Source organism: Pelobates fuscus, chromosome 4 (genome assembly GCF_036172605.1).
Source record: "Pelobates fuscus isolate aPelFus1 chromosome 4, aPelFus1.pri, whole genome shotgun sequence".
In the NCBI taxonomy this organism is placed as follows: domain Eukaryota; kingdom Metazoa; phylum Chordata; class Amphibia; order Anura; family Pelobatidae; genus Pelobates; species Pelobates fuscus.
The window spans coordinates 104,415,219-104,441,711 of record NC_086320.1 but is presented as its reverse complement, the minus strand read 5'-3'; the positions used below and the strand labels follow the sequence as shown (position 1 = coordinate 104,441,711).

The 26,493-nt window shown below is 36.3% G+C and overlaps 1 protein-coding gene across 1 annotated transcript; it reads right to left on the bottom strand.

Annotated features, from left to right (window-relative positions):
• Positions 1 to 1,912: 1,912 nt before the first annotated feature.
• On the bottom strand, positions 1,913 to 26,493 carry LOC134608557 (desmocollin-3-like). Its single transcript, XM_063451448.1, has 16 exons — positions 26,120 to 26,493; positions 20,030 to 20,117; positions 19,284 to 19,489; positions 16,054 to 16,170; positions 14,192 to 14,347; positions 13,940 to 14,084; positions 12,086 to 12,252; positions 11,832 to 11,969; positions 9,229 to 9,414; positions 8,766 to 9,025; positions 8,474 to 8,613; positions 8,105 to 8,320; positions 7,256 to 7,489; positions 6,210 to 6,331; positions 5,008 to 5,268; positions 1,913 to 4,286 (listed from the first exon to the last, which is right to left on the bottom strand). Exons 1-16 carry the CDS (start codon positions 26,183 to 26,185, stop codon positions 4,086 to 4,088), a joined length of 2,703 nt encoding a protein of 900 aa, XP_063307518.1. The 5' UTR covers positions 26,186 to 26,493; the 3' UTR covers positions 1,913 to 4,085.

The following is a 26,493-nucleotide window of genomic DNA, read 5'->3' as shown; positions in this document are numbered from 1 at the left end:
TCTTTAGAAGATGCTTCCTTCTGAGACATCAGCCTTGAAGACCAATTTGATGCAATGTGCGGCATATGGTCGGAACACTGACAGGCTGACCTCCCACCCCTTCAACCTCTGCAGAAATTGTGGCAGCACTCATACATTTATTTCCCAAAGACAACCTGTGGATATGATGCTGAGCACGTGCACTCAACTTCTTTGGTCGATTATGGCAAGGCCTGTTCTGAGTGGAATCGGTCCTGTGAAACCACTGTATGGTCTTGCCCACCATGCTGCAGCACTGTTTCTAAGTGTTGGAAATCTTCTTATAGCCTAGGCTATAGTAATACATCTTTATGTAGAGCAACAATTTTTTTTTCAGATCCTGAGAGAGTTCTTTGCCATGAGGTGCCATGTTGAACTTCCAGTGACCAGTATGAGAGCGTGTGAGAGCGCTATCAAATTAAACACACCTGCTCCCCATTCACACCTGAAACCTTGTAACCCTAACGAGTCACATGACACCGGGAGGGAAAATGGCTAATTGGGCCCATGTTGGACATTTCCGCTTAGGGGTGTACTCACTTTTGGTGCCAACAGTTTAGACATTAATGGCTGTGTGTTGTTATTTTGGAGGGGGACAGCAAATGTACACTGTTATACAGGCTGTACACTTACTACTTTATATTGTAGCAGTGTCATTTCTACAATGATGTCACATGAAAAGATAAAATATTTACAAAAACATGAAGGGTGTACTCCCTTTTGTGCGATACTGTATACTCTTAGCAACCACTTTCCTAAATGTAACCTCTTGTTCTATTTATGCAAAGATTTCCTTTGAAGCCATAAAGATAGCTTATGAGGGTCCTCAAAAATGTCTGTCATTCCCCTGTATCACCATTAACTTAATCTGATTGTTCCTCAAAATACTAATTACCATTACAAAGGCTTTTCTGCTTTTCCTGATATACCAGGACAAGACTTATTTTCAAATCAGAGTAAGGAAAAGGTTTTCCAATGTTTGCTCTATGTTTGATCATGACTTGTTCTTTAAGACTTCCCTCCACCCCACGCACATTTGATGTGGGAAGAGAGAGAGACATTTGCTGGACCTCCTAAAATGTATAGTTTTTTTTTCTGCAATTGTAATTTTAAATGTCATTACCAGAAATATACAACAGTGGTGCTCACAAAACCACACTATCAGACAGCTGAACAGAGCTGATGTTGAAATAAATTGCATTAGACATCTAGGTCTACAATTTTGTTTTGTTTTGACGCACAGTAGTGGTGGTTAGCACCTCCAGCATTTTTTGCATGTTTTCTATGTTCTACCATGATAAATCTGTTATTGTTATATAACGTTGTTCTTTTTCGTTAAACATTTTCGTTAAAGGAACACTATAGGATCAGAAACACAAACATGTATTCCTGACCATATAGTGTTAAAAACACAGTCTAGCGCAGTTTTACCATGCTGCTTGCACAAGCTGTTCATTAATAGTGGTCAATATTTGATTGGTAATTAATGAAACTCACTTTTATTGCTTGTTATATAATTTTTTCTTTTTTTTTAATAAACATGAGGCATTTTCTAAACTTGCTCCTTTGTCTGGTCTCTCATGGAGTGTCCCTTAAGTATTTGGGGTGCGGTACAATCTGGATAGAACTACAAGTCCATAGCAGTAGAGGTTTCAACAATGGGCACTTGCAGGATTAAGATTTCACGTCAAACAGCCAGTAAATATTTACAACAAGGCCAAAAATAAATATTGTAGAATATAATATGGAAAAATAATGACTGCATAACATTAACAAATTGAGAATCTTAATGCTTTTGGTGTTCTATACCGATCATAAAAATTCTGTTATTTGGAATATTTGAAATTAACGCATTCTTCGTAAATCAAGTAATGATTTAATGCAACATAAGCAATTTGCAAGACACTACATTTCTTTGAGATTTATTTGAAAGATGTGCAAACTGTAAAAACATTTGATGCAAAAGCATAGTTTACAAAAATAGTTTTATTAACACTATACATTTTTTTGAATATGTATCAAGATGTGACACGATCTTATAGATCAATAAAACATTTACTACAATAACCAAGCGCACGTTAGTACAACTTGTAAGAAAAAAAACACACCATTTGTACAGTCAAGGATTTTAAAATTGTATACAATGCATATTTAAAAATGTACAATGGGACACTAGCAGGGTAAACAACATTTTAACGGTGTGAAAAACATAGCTGCTTTCATAATAGAACTGTCTAGCCTTATTCTAGCAAATAAATATTTGTTTCAGTGTGTTAAAGATTATGGCAGTAAGAGCCTTTAGTTAACATATTTTATAATATTGTAAGGCGCTTTGAATAAGTTGGCACTCTATAAATGCCAATATTAATAATGATAATTTCAGCCCACGTTTACATTTTTTCCCCCCCATGAGAAACATCCAAGTATAGGACTGAAACTGCTACATGCTGTTACCACTATAATCTCTTCATTAACAACAGCTTTTGGATATTACAAGAAGTCCAGTCGATAAAAAATGAGTTTGCCCAATGCTGAAATTACCCCTTATTGCCATTTCCCCTTTTACCTACATGCTGTGCAAGCCAAAAGGCAGCAAAAAAAAAAAAAAAAATGAAAAACAAGCTATAGGTAGGTCTTTGAGTTGTGGCTAACTGCTGCCCTCATAATGTATCCCAAGTTTCTTGGCTAGTACAATATGTAGACAATTAGCTTCATAGACCAGTCATATTTCCCACTGAAATATATGTTTTTTTTTTTATTTATTTATTAATTTTTTTATTTGGGGAAGTCTTACCTAGAGATAAAGTTAGTCTGTCTTCAAAAATGAAATACTGAGGGAAAAATTGACAGACTGATTACAAAATTTCCTAGTACCTTATTACTGAACTCAAAATACTCTCAATTTATAAATATCTACATCAGCAATTGAAGGGAAAGGATATATTCTGTACACGTACGCACACACAGTTTAGATCAGTCATGTAGGTTTAAAAAACAAAAACAAACACAACACAATTTTTTTTTAAAACAAAGGGTTATCAGTGCAAGAAAATGTGCTTTGGTACAAATTTAAAATAAAAGCCACTCCCAGAAATTAGCTTTACTTTTTTTTTTTTTTTTTTTTTTTAAACATAAGCAAAAAGTGGAGTTAAAAAAAACAAAAAAAATATGGCAAGTCAAAGTAATTTGAGAAAAAGTCTAGTAATATCTTTAAGCTGCAAATGCACCATGGTCACTAAAAATATATTTTCATTAGTGTTTAAAAACCGTATCCTCAGATTAATATTAACATATTCAAGCTTTAGTAAGTTTACATTAAATTAGGAATTTGAGATCTTGCACTTTGAAAATCTTAACAGAAGATATTAAATCATAAAAAAAAAAAAAAATCTTGTAGAAATAATTTAATATAGGCAGCTAAACAATCTGATTTGCCAAGTAACTCGTATAATTTTACAGGACGGTGGACCATTTGTGCTTACACAGACCTATATTCCGTTCAATGTGTATAAAAACACTACTGAGCACATCTATTTGGCCAAGACATTTTCAAAGTCTGTATAGTGCACAGAAAATGTTTGATGACAAGAGCTACTATCTAGTATTGGATAGACCTAAATAAAAAAAAAAAATTAAAAACATGCCAATGAATGAGCCACAATTTACAAAGAAATCAGATTATTTTTTGATGCCACTTGTATATGTGGGGAAGAGGGCAGCATGATTTTTTTTGTTTGTTTTAATTTAAGATATGATAACTCAGATTAACTCAAATGTGGAAGTAAAAGGTGTTCATAAACATAAGTTGGAACAAGGAATATTTATGGTAGTTAAGTGGCTTACAACACACCCTAAAAAGCACAAATATACAGTTGGTCCTAGTCTTGACGCAAATTAAAATAATCCAGCAACAATAAAAAAAGAAAAAACAAATTGTGTTAACAAATCATAGATCGCTTTAGATATTATCGTTCTGGATATTTGTGCAATGTGTTTTAAAAATCCAATTAATAACAATTCACCTCTTAAAACACAAAATGGAAAAAAATAAAACATATGCATATTTTTTACTTTTTTGCACACACTTCTGCCAATGTCCTAAATTTAGGTTCAAGCTGATTTAGAAAGTCTAGCCTTTCCTCCTCGCCTCGTAGTTCACTGCAGCAACCTATTGAACCAGCCACTGACCCTTTTCCTTCGTAATTGTATTGCAGAACATAGTCTTCACCTTTGTGCTGCTCTTCATCCTGTCCACACATGTATAGCTTCTGTAAAATATAAAGAATATGTTTAAAAAGGCCAATACTCCCATACAAAGCAAAAATACATAGTGCCCACAAGCAGCTGAATCCTGGCACTTAGGGTTTGGGAGGGGGACAAATTAATCCACTTGTAAAACCATATTTTGCTAAAAGGTCCCACTGGTGGACCAAAACAAGGAAAGGTAGAACAAACACACTAAGCAAAATGTTTTCCATAGCCACTGTAAGATACTAAAACAATGAGAGAAATTTGAGTGTGAGATTTTGAAGTACACAAACAGGCCCATTTTTGTGCCATTAGGTTCACAGACAAAGTAAAAAGTAACAAATAGAGGGGAAGGAAAATGTTAATCTATATTTTACAGCTCTATTTATTACTTCTTACTTGGATCTGTGAATAAAATTAACATTTAATGGCTGCCACCTAACAATTCCTCCTCACCCCCTTATTTGGTACCATGGATGGAACTGCAAATCACAAAACAGCTTGTGATCATTGCCAATTTTGCTTGTTTTGTGATTCGGCAATATGGGGATTTAAAGTTGTAAAATTCAGATTAATTGTAAATGATTTTAGACAGAATGCACAATTCTAGTAAATACTACTGCCTCACCAAAGACCTTGCATCTGCAGGGTAATTGGAGGATATTAAAGCTCAAAAATATTCCCAAATATTGGGCAAAACAATTAGTTTGATGGATATAAGTGGTTACTCAGAAGACTTACATCACCGATGTGGCTGTTCATAAAGGTTTGCCATTCTGAATAAGTGAGTCTGTTGGGATCTTGCATGCTATGTCCCATTCCCATTGTTCCAAATCTTGAACCACCTCTTGTCATTTGCTTGTTTATTTTTGATTGAGTAAACTGTTGCCCACCAGATTCACTAAAACTTTGTCCTCCTTGACCAAATACACCAGACCTAGTTGGAGCAGTTCCAACTACATTGGCATCGCTTATGTGAACTGGAACTTTAAAATTTTGATCCTAGAACAAAAGCAGAAAAATAAAATAAAAAAGACAGACGTGTTAGTTTGTGTTTCATTTCAGAGACAGTCCAGTGAATTTTAGTATAGTTGCTTCTATTTAAAGTGCCTCTGTCACTGACTGGTGTCTCTGCATTATAATTACCTGAACCGGTCCCTTGTGGCCACTGTCATGTACTTGCTCATGGCACGTCAGCTGTCAGGAGTCACAAGAGCACAACACAATGGTCCACGAAAGATGCTGCAAGACTAGGGGATCCCCCTCACACAGATCCTTCCCCTCCTTCAGCTATTACTAGTTTTCTAGGTTTCCAATTCAGCTAATTTGGCCTACATTTTGTAAGTTCCCTGATTAACTCCTGACATTTCACAGTTTAGCAGACAACACTGTCAGTTACGTGTTTATACACATTTATATACGTACATATACACAGGGGGAGAGAAGTGAAGAGATTTGTAAGCCATTGGGCTAGAGTTTCTAGCAGATTCCAGGCAGCAATGAACCTATAAGTGTGTGAACAGTGCCATGCGTGGCTGAATTGGATGCATTGAGTGTCAGGGTACAACTGAGTTGCAATAGTGGGATGTGAGATACTTGCAAAAAAGATGTAGATAAGTAGTAACATACAGGCAAATCTATCCAATTTTGACAAAAATGGCTATTGGCAGTCTAGAGCCCAATGTTAAATATGATGCAACATGTTTTTAAGAGATATGACAATCCGTATAATACAGTCAACATTGCAGACCAATATGAAAATAACAAAAGATAGGTCTGAAACTGACTATTTATCACCGCTACATTAAACTCAAGACCATTTTTAAACAAGTCAAAAGTGCTCTCTATTTTGTACCTATGAATTTCACTTTGCAAATCAAAGCGTGGAAGCGTGTCATAGAATATTACATATCCATACATGCATTCTTTTATGATAGTCTTACCATGACATCTGCTCCTGGTGCTTCAGTGTTTGTAACAATTAAATTTTGTTGTGCTGCATCATCAGGAAAACCTATTTTATCTTTTCCTGCTCCAGAACCACATGCGCAAGCTAACAAAGCACCTAATAAATAATAAATTAAAAAAAAAGAATGTTTTATTTTTTTTTTTAAATTAACTCTGAACGAGCGCTAAACATTGTTCAGTTTTGAAAATCCAAGCATTTGCTAGCCATGGCGTAAGCACTAGTAACATTTTGATGCTTTAAAGGTGGCATAATGTTCTAGTATTGCCACGCCTTTCAAGTAAAATCAGGATTAAATCTATGATGTGGCAAAAATTAATAATAAACAACTATGCCTCAATTTTCATTTACAGCCACAAGCTGGTAATTATTAAGGACATCACTGAGGACTCCCTCAAAAGACCCCATTTGGGTTTTCCTGCAGCCAAATGCATGGTAAGATTGTCCAGTAGCTATCAATGTTTGTAATCAGCCTTGAATTAATTTTAAAAGCTTGTCACAACTCTGGTTTTGCAGCTAAGAGATCCCAATTACAGCATATGCTGTAATTGGACAGTGCAGAGGGCTCAGTGAGTACATGGATAAATATGTAGTGACATCCTGTTAGTGTAGACTAAGCATATTTGATGAGTTTATCAGCAGAATTGGCAATTTCTAACACAAATCTTCTCATTAGTCCTTATGTAACATACTTTCATTTTATTGCATTGCAGAAAAAATTGAAGGTGCATTGCCACTATGGACAAGCCTCCCAGGAATAAGATATATGCCAGAGTGTATACTTTTGCTATATATTTGGAGACCAATTTGAATTTGTGAGACCATAATATGTGCCCAAAATGCAACATACTTCCATTAATTTTCTTAGTAGATCAACAGTTTATTTAAAACCCAGTAAATCATATTGTGTGTTGAACACACACAGTAAACAGTGTCTTGGTCCTTCAGGAGCAAACAAGTAAAATCACTGTCCCCTGGGGTAAAAGTGAACACACACACTGAAAGTCAAAAATAAATACTTACATAAAAGAGCAGCAACCAACAATGCAGAGAGCACCATCAGAAGAATAGCCAGTCCTCCAAGTGAAACCGATTTATCAGAACGAGCTGAACTACAATTAATACCATCAGCGCAAATGCATTTAGTAATCTTCAAAATCTGTGTTTTACCATGGCCTTGCTGATCAGTAATGTGGAGAGGAACATCATAGGTTCCGATAGCCATATCAGTCACAGGTTCTAGCCTTATGGAATTTCCTGGAGAAAAAAAAAAAATCTTATTAAGGCAGCAGGGAGAGCAAAAGAAGATCCTGGCTGTAAAAATAAAAATGTTCAGATAAGCCCCATTTAGACCAAGTTTCATGAAAGGAACACACCATTAATATATTTTGAATGTTTCTTTTTTTTTTCCCCACAACCTATTTACTTCCCTCCCCCAACCCCCCCACAATTTAATACAAAACTTGCCAAACTTAAGGAGGAAGTGCCTCTAGCGCTTGTCAGTCACAGAGCCACTAAAGGCATGTTCTCAGATATATGTAAACATTGACATTAGTAGGAAATAGCAATAGTCTGAAAAAAGTGACAGGACCTATGTACCAAAACCACTGCATCACAATGAAGTGATTTTGGTTGTTAGAGTGTTGTTTTTGCTAGCAAATACGGAATTGGACAGTTTTGTTATTCATACATGGAAAAATACATTTTAAACTCAATTGTGTTGACAGAATGTTAAGGGAACACAAGTAAAATAGAACTATTTTTGCTTTAAGCTCAGACAATTCTAGAGTTGATGAAAAAGAAGTGTTCCACACAAAAAAACAACCCAAAAATGTAAACAAAAAATGCTTTGTAAGCAATCATCTAACCTACCATCAGTCTGTCCAATACGCCACTGATTTGAGACAGATGGGTCTAAAGAGAATTTAAAGGGTGCTGAATAAGGAGTACCATCTGGATCAGCTGCTTCAACTACAGAATATGACTTTCCGGTAGTACAAATATTTGTGCCATCCCTAGGGACGAATGGCATATTATCATTGACATCATCCACAATAATCACTAATGTACCAGTGCCTGTTTTCCCACCTAGAAGGAGGAAAAAAAAAAAAAATCAAGACTGCTTTATAGATTTGTAAATGCAATTATATATATATATATATATATATATAAAATATTAATATTATTCATTCATGCAACTAAATATCAGCATATGTAACTTTTCTTTCACTACACACTTACTTTGGTCAACTCCATAAACAGTCACATTGTGCTGATGGTTTGGTGCTTCATTTGATTCATAATCCAGAACTTTTATGGTCGTTAGCTGGCCAGAGGTTGTGTCTATGCTGACCCAAGATAGACTATCCTGTAAACTGTATCTGGAATAGGAAAGGGGAAAAAATATAAATAAAAGAAATAAAGGATTTCACTCCCCCTCCCCCTTTAGGTGATAAGACGTTTGAAAATACAATTAAAGGTAAAATTTAGATCTTGAATAGAAGAATCTGAGGGAAATATGAGAGATACTTACATAATACCATTGCCACTTTTTGTCTCTGGATCAATGGCTTTGAAATCTCCGATCACAGTCCCAATGGTTTGATTTTCACGGACATGGATTACTTTTACAGCTGGTTGGAATTCAGGTCCTTCATCCACATCTTTAACAATTACAGTAACAGGGACAGTGCTCAATCCACTAGTTTTTGTACCGGATGGAGTAATAAGGCTCACCTCATTAGTTACTCCTACCTGTATCAGAATTTTTTGAACTTCCTCATAGTTTATTCCCTGTAAAACAAATGAATAATTTACAAACCAAACACATACAGTTACAATAGCAATTCAAAATCGGTTGTATGATTCACAAAAATGTACAACGGCCAAAAGCCATACACATATATACTTTCAATAGCCCAATACAGGAATGATGAATGTGTCAGTTAGAAATCTCTAAAAACCAACATTCTAAAATATTAGTGAAGTCACTCTACCTTTACAACACTAAGTAGACCCTCATTGGTCACTGGATCAGTAGTTATGTTAAAGTATCCTTTTTCATTGCCTTGTGTGATGCTGTATTTAGCTCTCCAGTTGGAAGAATTACTTAAATCTTTGTCTATTACAGGTATTCGTAGTATGATCATTCCACTTTCATTTTCATTCACTTCAGTCTGATACTAAAATTAAAAAAAAGACAAAAGAAACACTTTAATGTAAGCAAGTCCAAAATATAGCTTGCACATACTGCCTAGATATTGACTTACCAATAAAAAAGGTTATAAGTATATGTATAATTTATGTAAATGTGTGTTACAGCACTTTGTGTGTAAAACAAATTCCTAGGAATGTTTAAACCCATTTGCCATTAACATTAGGATCCAACAGGAGGAGAAAAAAAAAAAATCTAAGCATAGTGTGTAATTTTTTTTTATCTGAAGCCAAGAAGTGTCACATTTACTATAACAAAGGGCCATTCTTAACACAGCATGCCTATACAGGCAAGCATTCAAATTAAACAGAACTTTTATTTGGTTACATTTAAAGTTCAAAATTCATGTAACCATTGCAATGTTTGTTTCCAAGGCATATCTGAACATCTGATGCATTTTGAACTGCCAAACTATTTCATAGGTTGCCAGGTATATAATCTATACCACCATCTACTGTATAGGATAAAGACTTTAAAATGGAATTGAAAATATAGATCCCTAAAGACCTTAAGGAAACAAAATCCTACAGTATGGAAGATACCGTACACAAATGATACTTGCAAAACTATAGAGTGCAGTGTGTGTGTGAGTATGAGTGCAGTGTGTGTGTGTGTGTGTGAGTATGAGTGCAGTGTGTGTGTGTGAGTATGAGTGCAGTGTGTGTGTGTGTGTGTGTGTGAGTGTGAGTGTGAGTGCAGTGTGTGAGTATGAGTGCAGTGTGTGAGTATGAGTGCAGTGTGTGAGTATGAGTGCAGTGTGTGTGTGTGAGTATGAGTGCAGTGTGTGTGTGTGAGTATGAGTGCAGTGTGTGTGTGTGAGTATGAGTGCAGTGTGTGTGTGTGAGTATGAGTGCAGTGTGTGTGTGTGTGTGTGAGTATTAATGCAGTGTGTGTGTGTGTGTGTGTGAGTATGAATGCAGTGTGTGTGTGTGTGTGAGTATGAATGCAGTGTGTGTGTGTGTGAGTATGAATGCAGTGTGTGTGTGTGTGAGTATGAATGCAGTGTGTGTGTGTGTGAGTATGAATGCAGTGTGTGTGTGTGTGAGTATGAATGCAGTGTGTGTGTGTGTGTGAGTATGAATGCAGTGTGTGTGTGTGTGTGAGTATGAATGCAGTGTGTGTGTGTGTGAGTATGAATGCAGTGTGTGTGTGTGTATGAGTATGAATGCAGGGTGTGTGTATGAGTATGAATGCAGGGTGTGATGCTGAGCCTTGGTGGGGGGTGGGCATTTTTATTATTATTTTTTAATTATTATAATTTTATTTTATTTTTTGTTATATTAATATATATTTATTATTATTATTATTAATATTTTATTATTTATATTTTTTTCATCCCCGCTCCCTGCTTGATACATGGCAGGGAGGGGGGCTCTCACTCCCTGGTGGTCCAGTGGCATTGGCAGTTCAGTGGAGGGGGATGGCAGGGAGCATTTACTTACCTCTCCTGCAGCTCCTGTCAGCTCCCTTCTCCTCCGTGCCGGTCCGGTCAGCTCCCAGTGTAAGTCTCGCGGCCGCACTATGACCCCGCGGCTCCTGCGAGACTTACACTGTGAGCTGACAGGGGAGCTGACCGGACCGGCGTGGAGGAGGAGGGAGCTGACAGGAGCTGCAGGAGAGGTCAGTAAACGCTCTCTGCCAGCCCCCTCCTACACAGCCCCTGGTCTGTATTATGGCAATGTAAGTTGCCATAATACAGACATTGACTCGAGTATAAGTCGAGTTGGGGTTTTTCAGCACAAAAAATTTGCTGAAAAACTCGACTTATACGCGAGTATATACGGTACATGAGATATATAAAATATGGACAATAGGGTACAATGGGGATATCCATTTGACCTAGTCAGTGTAAATGAATAGTTTACAAGCTGAGATGGAACACCTCAAGCCTTTGCAAATCCAATAAAATTGCAATCAGAATCTGAGCTCCCAGGCACGTTTTATCACCAATATTAGATTCTTAGATTATCTTTTATATGGACCCTTCAATTAATTTATTGGTTATTAAACATATTTCTTGCTTAGACTACCATTATATAGTTATCTCTAGGATCCAATGAAAAAAAAGTGTTTCCTCTGCGATGCATCAGCGAGTCTCCAGGGTGTGTGTTATTTTAGGATGTCTCACGAAATTTAAGTACATGTCATTTAAAATGCAATACCATAAGAAGTCACAAAAGTATTCACAGATTAAATATATTAAGTAAATAAAGACTGCCAAGGTTACAGGACATAAATTTACATTTGCTAGGATCTTCGTGTATAACACACACACACTTGGGATATACATATTAGCAATAACGTGTTACAGTTTAGCTGCAAAATATACACATTTTGTTTTCAACTTAAGTTTTTAGAGTGTAATGGATGTTGTAGAGCACTTACCGACTGCTGAGTAAAGGTTGGCGCATAATCGTTGATATCAGTGACCGTTATTAATACGGTTCCAGTTGAGGACAAACAAGAAGCAAACCGTCCACCCATGTCACGCACTTCAATTAGGAGGACATAGTTATCTGCTACCTTGAAGATAAATAAAAATGTTATATAGTAAATGGCAAAGATTGTGATGTTGCAAAGTGGAAAAAAACAAAACAAGCACAAATGTAAGTTAAAAAGTGCAATATTGAAATCTTTACCTCTCTGTCAAGATTATTTGAAGTTGTAGTAATTATGCCATAATTTGGATCCACAGCAAACATTATAGGTGATGCAGGGATCTGTGAGATAAGACTGTATCTTAAGAGAGTATGTAGACTGTTTGGTTCATCTATATCCGTGGCATTTACTCTTCCTACAATTGCTCCTGTAAGTAAGTTGAGAGTTGCATTAGAAAGTAAAAAACTAAAATAAAATGAGGGCTGGAGTACAATATACAATATATTCGTCACAATCCTTTAAGATAGAGTTGGGTGAATTCTGGGGTATTATTTGCTGTGTGTTAAGCAATCCAAGACCACTAATTGCAATCGATACAAATAATGTGCAGAATCGCACAAAATTATGCAAATACTTGCAATACATTTCTGCCCAATAATACACAAGCCTCTGCTGGTCATGCACAAGCTTTGGGGATTGTGAAGTATGATCAGTTACTTAATACACGGAGTAAAGTCTGAAGATGAGTAAGTTTTAGAATTGAGAGAGAGAGAGAGAGAGAGAGAGAGAGAGAGAGAGAGAGAGAGAGAGAGAGAGAGAGAGAGAGAAAAAAAAATGTAGGTTACTGCAGGAACATCTAAACAATGGCAAGGAATAAATATTTTTTCTGCAAAGAAAAGTATATGGAATAGCAGACCATCGAAACAATTGACAGCAGGGACAGGTGCAGGGGGGCAATTGTCCCCCAGGCTGCTCTAAATTCAGGGCCGTCTGCATCCAGCAAAAAAAAAGGAAATATCTGTATCCCCTGCCTCTGTCTGGGGACTCGGATTTTTCAACTTCCCTCTCTCCCTGCAGCCAGTGGAGTCAGCCGGCCTCTCCTGATGTCAGGTGAAGGGAGCGTGACTTTCACTGCTCTTCTCCCAGGACTTCTGGGGAGTCTGGGAGAGGAGCAGAGGAAGTCATGCCCCCTCCTCCTGACATCAGGAGAGACCGGCTGACTACACTGACTGCAGCTCTTGGCCTAAGGAAAGACTTGGGGAGGGGGGAATTACACTTTCTTTTAATCCTCCTTCTCAGCCCCTGACCCCCTTCCTCAGCCGTGTGTGTGTGTGTGTGCGCCTGTGTTTGTTTGTGTGTCAAATCAGCAAGTTTGTGTGTGCCTGTCGGTGAGTGTGTCTGTTTAAGGGGGGGCAGTCACATGGGAAATGTGGGTTTACTCTTCTCTAGGTGCAATGGGCCACTTGACTGGAATTGTTCTTTAAACGGACACTCCAAGCACCGAGACCACTTCTGCCCATTGGAGTGATCTGGGTGCCAACTCCCACTACCCTTAACCCTGCAAGTGTAATTATTGCAGTTTTCATAAAGTTTACATCGCAGGGTTAAGTCCTCCTCTTGTGGCTGTCTACTAGACAGCAATTAGAGGGACTTCCGTGTTCATAGAACACGAAAACCGTGTTTTCAGCAACGCTGGACATCCTCACGCTATGCATGAGGACCGCCAGCGTCGCTGGAATCCCCATAGGAAAGTATTGTATCACGTCGGCGGGGGAGGAGAGTAGGTGGAGCCCGATCCAGCGCCGAGGGACATCGGGGGTGGGAGGGAGAGGAGCACTGCGGGAACCAAATGTTTTCCTGGCACTGGAGAATCCCTTTAACAGATGTTACAAATGCCTAGTCCACATTAATTACAGAATATTCACTTACTAAGTAACTATGCACAAAGGCCAGATTACTGAAGGAGGAATATACTATGGTTTTAATTGTTCACCAAGAGAATTTAGTGAATAAAACCTTAAGTATGACTACTAGTTCAATGCCCTTCACCGTCTTTTATTTCAAAATAAAAGCGTCCAACTTATTGTATGTAATGAAACTTATTTTTCTCACACCTCTATTGCTGTGCTCTAAAATTTCCATGCAATATGATTCTTCTGTAAACAGGGGTGCATTATCATTCATATCCTCCACTTTGACAGTAAATCTTAAAGGTGTTTCTGGTGAATATCCATCAGCAGTTCTCGCGTAGCACATTAACTAGGAACCAAATGCAGAAAGATATGAGGTAAAAAAAAAAATGTTTTTCTTAAAATGGAGCAGTCTAAATACATAGAAAAAGATAGAAAACTAAATGTGTTACATACGGTATAAAGAGGAATTTCTTCACGATTGACCGCCCTGGTAACGAATATGTTTCCGGTCTTTTCTTCAACGTAGAATAAACCCACTGGAGGCTGATCAACACCAGCGCCACTAATAGAGTAGTATATGGTATAGTTCACCTGAGTATCAGACTGAATCTGTAAGGGGAGAGAAAACAAAAATAATATAGTAAATTTATTTTTAACCAGGGTTAAAACTGGATGACATAAAATGGTTTCAATTTTTACGTTTATTAGCACCATGTAACTGTATCACAGGAGAGTATATTTGTGTGTGTGTTTAGAAATTTATTTTCATAGACATCTATACCAAGTAGAGTAAGAGATGATAAAATTAAAAGGACTTATGTTTATTAGAATGTTCTTTTCATTTCTCCAACTCTAGCTAATTGAGCAGATAGCCACTGAGAAGTTGTAAAAATACGGCTTATTTGATTGCTTTTATGTTCCTTTACTTAACTATACAAAAACAATTTCCAAAAAAGTAATGAAGAGACAAGTTGGCAAGTACTGCATGTTACACATTTCACATACAACTTAAAATAATTGGTTACGTACACATTCCTTCCAAGAAGAATAGGGTTGGAATATTCAATGACATTCCGATAATTTGGGATACTTTTCAAGCAAAACTTGCAATACAATAGATTCTGTGTTTGACAAACTGAGTCCTAAGTGCCTGATCTGAAAACAAGGATATCTCATAGACTGTTTCCACTTATATTAATAATGATGTTAATCTGGATGGAAATAATAAAAGCAGTTTTCTGTATAAATCTAGTTAGGGCCCTCTTCACCTGTTGCCCATGTATGTAAAACAAGTTTTGTTAGAGTGTTTTGTTTTACCTATTTTTCAGTACTGTGGATTATGTTGGCACTATATAAGTAATTGTTTTTTCAATGTTTATTTTATCATTTTTCTTTGGACACAAGAGAAAATAATATTTTTTTTTTTTAGAAAAACAAAACACAAAAGAAAGATGGTTGACAGACAATTATTCTCCAATATTTTACTTCGTATAATATATAAGTAATTGTAATTACTACATTCAGAGCACCAATCTAAGGAAATAATGTATGTCAAATGCTGCATTTTAAATGTAATAATTCCTATAGTTGTTTTAGAACAAGTGAATATAGCTCTAACCAATGCTGACAAAGTATGCAAAAATGCCACGCTTAGCAACCTGCCCCAGAACTGTAGTTTTCAACTCCCTAAAAAGCAATGACATACAGGACATGTAATGATAAAGACCCCTAAAGACTTTTAAGATGTCAAAAATATGGATTTCGTAGTTCAGTAAAAGTATACCTGAGAGATACCAGCAAATAACACTTGGAAAAAGATTTAATCTTCTAATAACCAAAAAAAAAATCTGCATCTCCCAGCATTGTATTTAACCATTGTTTATAATGAAACAGTACAAAAATGCTACACTCTCACAAACACAACATGGATGCATTCTATTTTCGAGTGTGCTTTGCTTTCAGCCTAGAGCAATGGATTCTAATCGTCAAGGATACATCTGAAGAGGCACTGTAATGTTGGCTGTCTAGGCAAAAGGAGATAAAACGGTCTCCCCTAACTGGCTTACTGTGAAGTGGGTGTCATTTGCTTTAAGGCCCATCTTGCAATCTAGTGGACTGAAAAGAAAACTATAGACAGACAAATTAAAGAGAGCCTCATTGACTCATCAGCTGTGAACCACTGTTTTAGAGGCATAAAAGTAGAGAAATAATTTAGGAAGAGGAAAGTGATACATTATAGTTGAAAGATTAATTACAGCTGCATGCTTCATATAGTTTGCGTAGAAAAATGACAAACTGTTTACTATAGGTTTTACCTGCTGAACAAGAGCTGGGAATGGACCAGGTGAATTCTCCATAATTCCTGCAGGCATAGGTTGCCATCTTCTTTTGGTACGTCTCAGCAAACCTCTAGTGTATCTCTGTTTGCTGGTCTGAAATTAAATATCTGTTATATATACACACACACATATATATATATATATATACACTTAGAAGAATAAATAGATGTATATATTAGCCAAAAGGAGAACATAATTAGATATATACACATAACTCTAGGACCAATTCCAGTTACCTGTAGCATTTTCAACAAACCTAGCCATGGTGCTTACCAAGTACCTTATAAAATGTAACAGACTAGCCTTGTATCAAAAGAAGCTTAGTTTATTATTTCATGCATGCCTATAGGTAAAACAGGGCAAATGTTGGTGGGCCGTGGCAGCCATGTGCAGAGGCTGACAGGTGAGATCAAATGATCTACGCAACAAGCCCAGAGAGTGAGCTCTATTGACAATGGGAAAATCAAGAATGCTCCCTCACTGGCCAGCCATTTCTGATAATATTGTAAATGACTCCCCTGAACACACACACACTACGAACTCCATCTCTCCTCACATACTCTACACAGCCTATTCACCAATTCATGGCCCCTCATAAGCAGCATTCTGCAAGCCACACACACACACACACACACACACACACACACACACACACACGACTCCTAGCATGGTCTTTTTTTATCCCACTTATTGGGACAGCTGCAAATGCAGAACAATCATTTAATTTTCTTGCACATTGGGCATTTCCCTGATACAAGAGCTCTTCAACGGGCATTTGCACATGGGCCTGTCCACTGCTTTTCTTCATAAAAATCAAGCTGTAGAATGGAATACAATCTATGAGTAGACTGGAATGGTGACAGTTTGAAGACAACACAGGTTTAGATACTTTACCTCGTGGACAGTTAGAAGCAATTTCTACATGTCCCAGCTTTAATACTAGCACTGCTGGCAGTGTCTTACATGGATTGTTAAATGGTCACAGAAAGTAAGTGACAGTCTAAAATACCTGCTGGCCATGAGGTTCTACATCATGATAACTTAATATAATTATCCCAGTTTGAATAAGAAAACAAAAAACACTATTATATCCATTCATAAATAGTTATTGTCAACAAATCTGATCCAAAATAACAAGAGTCACAAAATCCAGGAAGCTTTCCACTGATTAATAATGCTATTATTGGCTTTGATATAGCATCAACATATTCTGCAGAGCTTTACAATTATAGAATGGGAATATTTGCCAAAAAGACCAACAAAATATTAAGAGACAAGAGGTGAAGATCAGAATAATCATGATTAGCATGATTGTGGCATGATCATTAAGCTCCTGGTCAGTAAGTCAGAAATAAAAGTTACAGAGAAGGGATAATCTTGAGGGAACTCTCAAGAACACAATGTTCCAGTCTATGGTAAAGACAGCAAGACAACAATGCGATTTCTAACAGAAATCTCGACACGTGTCTCACTACAGCACAAAACAGCTCACACCTTCTACCCACGGCCGAATTAACATGTCAGATGCCTGAAGGCACATAATTCTAATGCACCCTCTGCTCCCAACCCCACAATAAAGCAGATAATGTATTTAGTAACTGGACAATGTGGGACTAAAAAAAAATTAAAGTGTTCATATCTGACAACTGCATAAATGTATGTGTATATTTCTGCTTGAAATGTATTGTGTCGGAGTACAGTGGGACCTCGGTTTACATACGCCTCGGTTAACATAATTTTCGGTTTACAAATGAAAATAATTCCTCGGTTTATAGCACCACCCCCTGCATGCTGGAGCCTGTGGGTAGCACGTGGCGTCGAGTGTGGAGGTGTTGGAGCCATTTTGGAAATTGTTTGCAGTTGTTTTGGGACTTTTTGGAGCATTTCTCAAGCTGTGGAAGAGTAGGGAGCGGAGCTTCGTTGTTTGCATGCCTTTTATTGTGGGTTGGTTTCCATGCCAGCTCATTTTGACATCCAGAACGGATTAATTGGTTTTCAATGCATTCCTATGGGAAACCGCGTTTTGGTTTCCAAATTTGTCTCAATAAGAAATGTCCGGAGAACGCATTAAATTCGTAAACCGAGGTCCCACTGTATATTGAATTTATGCAGCTGTAGAAATGCATGCAGGGTTAAAGATAATGTTAGAGTACGAGTTTTGGGTTTAGGTTTTGAATGCTGGAGTCTGAAGAGTTATTTGCAAAGTACTCTCCCTTCTGTATACCAGTCAGATTGAGGAGATTAGAGCTGCAGGAGTGGTCATACAGTCAGTGTGCTTCACCAAGAGTTCCCCCTGCAATGCATTTCCTGTGTGAGAGGCTGTTAGCGGGCAGATCGGATATGATCCCTCCCACTTCATGTCCAGCCTCACACACAGACGTGTTAGATGACGGGAAAGTTTTATACCGTCTACAACGGTTTCTGCAGATCTGTTAAGGTTGACTGGGAAATCCAGCCATCCTTCTACCCTTACCAAGGTCCAATTGCTTGCTCAACTTTAATGCTAAAGGAGCTCTCTTCATGAGCAAATCCTTAGTTTATCAAACACAATAATAAACGTGGTCAATTCTTAAAGTACTCAACACCAACAACTGACTTTCCCCCAAAGAGATGTACCAAGGATGACAGATTCCACCACTCTACTGCGGAGACTGCTAAAGCCACATCAAGTTTTCCCTCTTCTTGCTCAACTTTAGACATACAACACTACTGATCAATCTTTCAAAGACTCATTATGTAAATATCTACAGACAGATAAATAACTTCTGTAAAAATGTGTATTTTATAAATGGAAAGACATGAGTGATGCCTCAAGCTGTATAGAACAGCAATATTTTCATTATAGGCTTTAAGTGCCTCCAGTGTATTTCACTCAAACTATGGCAATGCATTTATTTTCTGTGATCATCGATCCTAGGGATACATTTGTATTCCTAAAACAATAGGGTTATTTTAAGCAATTTGTCAGAATAAAATATCTGGTTAGCTTCGAAGTAACCATTTTACCCTAAAGGCGAGATGGATTTTGAATCTATTTGTTCTAGTATCAATTAAAAGGAATTTTATTTGTGCAAATAACTTCAAACTATTTTTGCACAAGTCAGTCGAAAGTCATCCAACCAGGGTCTCAAGACATTGAACCATGATCCAAGACATGGGCACCGTGATCAGTAACTAAAAAATGCAATAGAAAGCAAAAAGCTTACCTCTGGTTTTGCCACTACTTTAATTGGCATCTTCTTCTTCATCATGGTGGAAAAATCCAAGAGTAAAATTGCAAAAGATATTTTTTTTGTATCAGACAATGAAATCTTTCTTTTGGCATAAATAGAACCGTCTTCAAAAACTTCAAATTTTGGATTGTTTGATTTAGCCAAATAATCATAGGAGTTTAAGCAACGATGCAGATCAACTGTGGAGGTGGAAAGAGAACAAAAAAATAAACATAGAAATAGCTCCCAATTCTAGGAGGTTGTGATTTGCAAAATGAAAGTCAACCCACTTAATGTGTTCCACTTTTGTCTTAAATATATTTTTTTACATTGAACTAGCCGAGACTTTGAAATTAAGGCTAGTAACAAAGCCAAGATTTAATGCAAAATATTAGGTTTCATGGTTATATAACTGTAAGCTCGTTTTGGCTGCATCCTCAACCTATTGTTCCAGTAACATTCTGTAGTAGTCTCATGTATTGTTACATTTACCCCCTTTTAGAATATTGTAAAGCAATGCGGAATAAGCTGGCGCTATATAAATGCCAAAAATTTACATTAATTGATGCTACAAAGTTTTCAAAACGGAAACCATTTTCATTGGTTACTGCAGCACACACACATTTGTTATTGCAGATTTTCTTGAAACAGGAGGGGGGACCCACACACCCACCAGTTTTGTGGCAGCCTGAACAGAAAATAAAACAAGCTTGGTTTAAAAATAGATAAACAGTTCTCACCTTTCCCAATTAAAGATCCAGAGTGTATTATTTCAGAAGGTACAGGCAACGTAACTTTATGGCAATTTTCACCAAATGCACATAATGGCTAAGGAACGAAAAAGACAAGACAAGAATATTAAACGATAATAAAATTTACAAGTGGCAAGCTTATAAAGTAGATGCACAAATACAAGTAAATGGCTTGCGTCAGAGGCACATAATTTGCCTTTTGGTACAACTAACTCTTTTAGACATACTGATCATTACCACTTTTTGGGTGAGGGTAGCTTATTTATGCAAGAACAAAAATCTACAAGGGCCCCTTCAATTGTAAAAAAATAAAAAAATAAAAAAAAAATAAAACAATCTTGATGAATTAATTTTATAGCAACAAAAAAAAAAATGAAACACGACGAGTCAATGTATTTGTCTGGCTTGTACATTAAATACTCATGAATTGGTCATATTGGTCTTGATAATGACCCTATAAGGTTGAAACGTTGGTTTTGTTGGACACACAATATATATATATATATAAAAAAAAATCAATTATATGTTTACAAGAATACAAAACCTACAAAACCTTGAGACAGAGGAGCAAGGCACATTCTACATACATTACCTCATGGCTACATACATACATACTCTCCAAAGGAAAGTTGGATGAAGAGGGACACACACAAACACACACCAGTCCAATACCGTTTAACGTAAACGTATTTAATAATGGGAGGAAGATGACTGTATTCAAAAATGAGATCCCGTTAATGTGTACATTAACACAAAAATAAAGGTTGAAGGTCACATTTCAGTTACAAAAGGATCAGGAATCAGAGATTTATTTTTTAAATTGAAGTATCCAGAGTAAAATCTATAGGCTAAAGAATAGACTAGTAGTTAACATAATGGGGCAAGGTACAAGAAAATGTATATACACACACACACACACACAGTAAATGTATAAACACTGCAATTAAGATATATAAATACATTTTCAAAAATGTCTATTTTTATTATTAACTTATTTATGCATTTATTTTAAATTGCAGTGTTTAGCCACTTTTACTTTAATGTGTAAAACTGGTAAATATATTATATAGCAGGCAGGTTGTTGAAATACTTGCCACAATCCTTTATTAATGTTAGTTTGTTTACAGTGGCCTTCTAGGCAACATGGTTCACAGCTCCTCCTCCTCACCAAGATCCACTCAACATTAAGGCTGCTTTCCCTGCAGCTAGGCAAATGAAAACCTGTGCCATGTCTAAAGAACGGTATTGGTTACATTTTCATGCCTAGTAGGGGCTATAAGAAAGGGAGCCACTAAGGGCTTCAAATCCAAATTATATAATAATATGAGAATAATAGAGAAAACACTGGATTGACAGATTGCCATGTACAAGCGAATTCTCAATGGAAAGCATTTGAATGGACAAAATCAGGATTGGGCCGTGAGGAGTCTGCCTCAGCCCAGGCACATGTTTACTGGCTTTTTTCCTCCCTCTTTAAATTTGGCCTAGTAATTTAAAACAATAGGGTGAGGTACAAAGAAAAAATAATAAAATAAAAAAAAATTATGTATCAATATATCTTAATTTTTCCCCCCAATTTTGTTCCTCCCCCCAATTGTTTAAAATTACTTTAATTATAATATATAAAATATATTTTATATTTAAATTCAAAATAGAACTATGCATACTGATTAAAAATGTAAAACACACATATACATATTTTTACCAGACAATCTTTAGACAACCTGTGTACCATTTCTTTCTTCTTTTAATCATTAAATTCCATTGTAAAAAGGATATGGAGATGTTTTTAAGAGAATACGTTCAACGGTGGTGAAACCATGTGCTGCTTTAAAATCAGTAGTTTGTAAAACATACTCCATTTAACACTTTAAGGAGATAATGCATGATATTCCTAATCAATTAAGGCTCGGTGCACACACAGAATGTTCTGTTGCTGCAACATGTGTGAGACTTTATTTTGACATGGGATCTTTAAAAACTGTAATCTTATAAAATAACTGTCAATAAAAATAACTGGAACCAAAAAAAAAAAAGTAATACCTTATACCAGGTGAACGGAAGCACATAACATTCCACAAATGGACAATGCAAGTACACACAGGTCACCCAACCCTGTTTAACCCCTTCAGGACGGAGTCAATAGTACACGTTCTGATCAAAACAAAACGTAAACAAAAACTGGAATTTGCGCTATATGTCTGTTCACCCGTAGTTCCCCTCTTTCATATTAAATGCACCCACACTTATTATATATCATTTTGTTCAGGAGAAACAGGGCTTTCATTTCATATAAAATATTTGTATTTGAAACAATTTATTATGAATAAAATTAAAAAAAACTGTGAGAAATTTGATTTTTTTTTTAAAATTTGTAGTTCCGCCTCACATTTTAGCTGTAAATGTCATAATACTGTTAGGTTTTACGGCAACAAAATGCACATATTTGTAATCAGCGATGTCTCACGAGTACAACAGTACCCCCCATTAACAGGTTTTATGGTGTTTTGGAAAGTTACAGGGTCAAATATAGAACGTTCCATTTTCAAATTGAAATTTGCCAGATTAGTAATGTTACCTTTGAGACGGTGTGGTAGCCCAGGAATGAGAATTACCCCCATAATGGCATACCATTTGAAAAAGTAGACAACCCAAGGTATTGAACGTGGGGTATGTTTAGTTTTTTTTAGTAGCCACTTAGTCACAAACACTGGCCAAAGTTAGCGTTCATATTTGTTTTTGTGTGAAAAAAGCAAAAAACTAATATTTGGCCAGTGTTTGTGACTAAGTGGCTACTAAAAATGACTGGACATACCCCATTTGCAATACCTTGGGTTGTCTACTTTTGCAAATGGTATGCCATCATGGGGGTAATTCTTATTCCTGGGCTACCATACGGTCTCAAAGGCAACATAACTAATCTGGCAAATTTCAATGTCAAAAAAATGAAATGCAAGCCTTATATGTGACTCTCTAACTTTCCAAAACACCATAAAACCTGTACATGTGGGGTACTGTTATTCTCGGGAGATTTCACTAAACACAAATATTAGTGTTTTAAAACAGTAAAACATATTACAACAATAATATAGTCCATAAAAGTGCCGTTTGTTTGTAAAAAATGCAAAAAACTTCACTTTTACTTAAAATATCATCGTTGTAATACAATTTACCAGTTTTAAACACTAATATTTGAGTTCAGCGAAGTCTCCCGAGTAAAACAGTACCCCCTATGTACAGGTTTTATGGTGTCTTGGAGAGTTACAGGGTCTAATATAGTGCATGCGAATTAAATTCTCTGCACTTTCTCCCTGTGTTGTCAGGCATGTCAATCAAATTTTAATTAATCAAATGACATAATTATGTTAAAAAATTACTTAAATATACACGTAGAATTTTAATATATATGCATTTATAGGTATATAAATTCTACGTGTATACTAATGTAATCTTTTATGTAATTATATGTATTTATCTCTCTATATATATTTGCGGTTATTTGTATTTTATATATAGATAGATATATATAGAATGTCATTCTAAGTGTATTCTGTTTCCAATATATATATATTAATAACAAAATACAGTTAGAATGAAATTACATATGAATATATAATTTATTTTATATTTTGTTTCAATATTTTATTTATTTATTTAATTATTTTATTTATTTATTATTGTAATTATGCGTATATATATATAATATATATATGTAGATCTATTATATATATAATATATATACATATTATATATATGTAACGTCATTCTAAGTGTATTTTAATATTAATATATATACTAATATTAATATTAAAATACATTACGTATGACGTTACATATATATAATATGTATATATATTATATATATAATATATATACATATTATATATATATAAAAAGCCATTTAATTTATTTTATAACATTTTTATATTTATTTTTTTACACTACCTACCAGCAGGGGGACTGTCTAATATTTTAAACAGTCCCCCTGCTGGCAGATCCATAGCCAGCTATAGGGGGCCATGTGATCGCTCTTTGAGAGCGATCACATGGCCCCCGGGGGCCTCATTTGCCGGAGGGGGGCTGCCTGGGCTCTCAGACAGCCCCCCAGAAGAGGATCGCGGCGGAGGTGAGTACACCTCTGCTCCTGGGGCTGCAAGCCGTTACGGCGTTCTATGCCGCCGCAACGGCTTTAAAGCCCATTAAAGCCGCGACGGCATAGAACGCCGTAACGGCGTTAAGGGGTTAATTGTGCAACAGCACATTATTATTATTATTATTATTATTATTATTATTATTTTCATTTATATAGTGCCATCAGATTCCGTAGCGCTGTACACAAACAATCCACACAGAACGGTCTTGTAATACTGTACACTATAGTTTGAGCCATAATCCGCATAACAAACTGATTGATTACAATATGACAGCGAAAAGATCACGCATGATCCTGTATTCTATACTGTTACATTGTTATGATCCCTTCTTGTTTGTTTATTCCATTTCAAAACGGTTACATTGGTGCACATACACCAACCAAATGTATCGCCTTTTAAAAACTCAAAAATAAAGAATAAAAAAAAAAAATGCTCACTTATACATTTACAAGAATACAAAACCTGCAGAACTTTGAGACAGAGGAGCAAGGAACATTCTACATTTATTACCTCATGGCTTAAACTTTTAACTCGCCATTGAGTTTAGCAAGTTTTCCATTGCTACAGAATATAGCTACACTACACAATTTTTAGAATAGAATAAATAGTGCTACAACTGACATGAATACTACACCTAAACTGAACGGTTAGATGCTTGGTTGGGCTTGAACCTACAGACTTTGACTCAAAGTTCATTTCAGTGTGTTGTACAGCACCAGGGAACATGATATATACATTAGTAGAAGAGTTGAATGCAAAGGAACAGTGGGGTTGAGGGCCCTGCTCAAATGAGCTAAAAAAATACAAAAAAAAAAAAAAAAAAACACCTAGGAGGGAGTGGGTTCTAGTGGCACAAAAAAGAAAGATGGGGTAGAAAAGTAGGTTGCTAGAATGATTTTCAGTGAGGGTTGTTTGTTTGTTTTTTTTGTACCCAACATATTCCTTCCTTCGAAATTGCTCTAAAACTATAGTCAACTATTTCACTAGATGCTGGCCTTGGTCATATGAGAATGGGCCTGGGAAGAATGGGAGCCAACACACTATATTTGTTGGAACGGATCTATACACTAAAAAACACACACATTTCTGTATCCCTATGGATCCCTCAACCATTAACCACCAGAAGGCCTTCTGCCATCTCTATTAGTCTTTTAAGTTTTGAACGTCTTAGGTGGCTAAATTAGGTAAGAAAGTTAGAATATTTTATCAATAAACTGATCATCGCAGAAACATGAGACTAGATAAAATGTGCCAACAAATTGGAAATAGGAGTATCGAACCATATTCCTAACGAGCACTGGTGGATCAAAGAAAATGTAAATAAACTTTTAACAAGTCTCATCAAATTTTTTGTACTTGCTTAATTCAAAATGAACCTTACAATTGAAAGAAGTGTGTAAACAAATACAACCCAGATTTTGGCTATAAATATGGAACAAAGATCTTTCCCACACATTCGTTTTCTTTAGATCAGCCACCAGGCTGTGTACTTGGGCTTCCCAGCTACTGAATAGATTAGAACACGGTGACTAATACAGAAAGAGGGAATAAACTAGCTTCTCAAAAGAATTAATGTAAGCAACAAACCTGCAATTTATCTTATTACAGATATTGCATACAATGTCATAATATAATACTGTAAGACAAAATAAATTTATATTATATATATATTTATATTAAAAAAAAAAAGAGAAAAAAAAAAAGCTATAGTCTTTATACATAGTAGGACTGCGGGTTTAGAATACGAAGTATGGATCCCACGAGATAAAACAGTTTTGATTTTTTTTTTTTTAAATATATATTTAAAGACACACACACACACACACACACACACACACACACACACACACAAACACACAAAGGGCACAGTGGGTGCCTTGGCAGACCCCCATGGCACTATAACCAGTAGGGAATGAGAACTTACCAGAAGAATCATAAAGAAGCACCATATGTGAGGGAGTGATATGCCAGGTGAACCTATCGCCCCCATTCTGAGATCCGGCTTCAAACGATGACAGCAGCCGGTAAACACAGACAGACACCCTGGCACCAGTAAACGGTGTAGGCAAGCAGGGGGAGAGCAGTCACTTGTATATCTGATAATATCCACACAGAGAGCTAATCCTCCAGACAGCCAGGCTTCTCCTCTACCTGTACTGCTGTTTTAATGTCCCAGCCCAGCCAGCTCCCTGCTCCCTGCTCTCCTTCCTAATAGAAAGCCTGTGAGTGCCAGACACAGCAGCTCCTACTCCGGCACCAACAAAACTCTCCTCTTCCCTTTTCTTCCCTGATTACACT

Excerpts from the sequence above, each read along its gene's own strand:
- LOC134608557 (XM_063451448.1), bottom strand. The coding sequence starts at position 26,185 with ATGGGGGCGATAGGTTCACCTGGCATATCACTCCCTCACATATGGTGC. Across the intron at positions 19,490-20,029 it reads TGGATCTTTAATTGGGAAAG|TTGATCTGCATCGTTGCTTA; the intron begins GTGAGAACTGTT and ends CCACCTCCACAG. Across the intron at positions 8,321-8,473 it reads TGTTTATGGAGTTGACCAAA|GTGGGAAAACAGGCACTGGT; the intron begins GTAAGTGTGTAG and ends TCCTCCTTCTAG.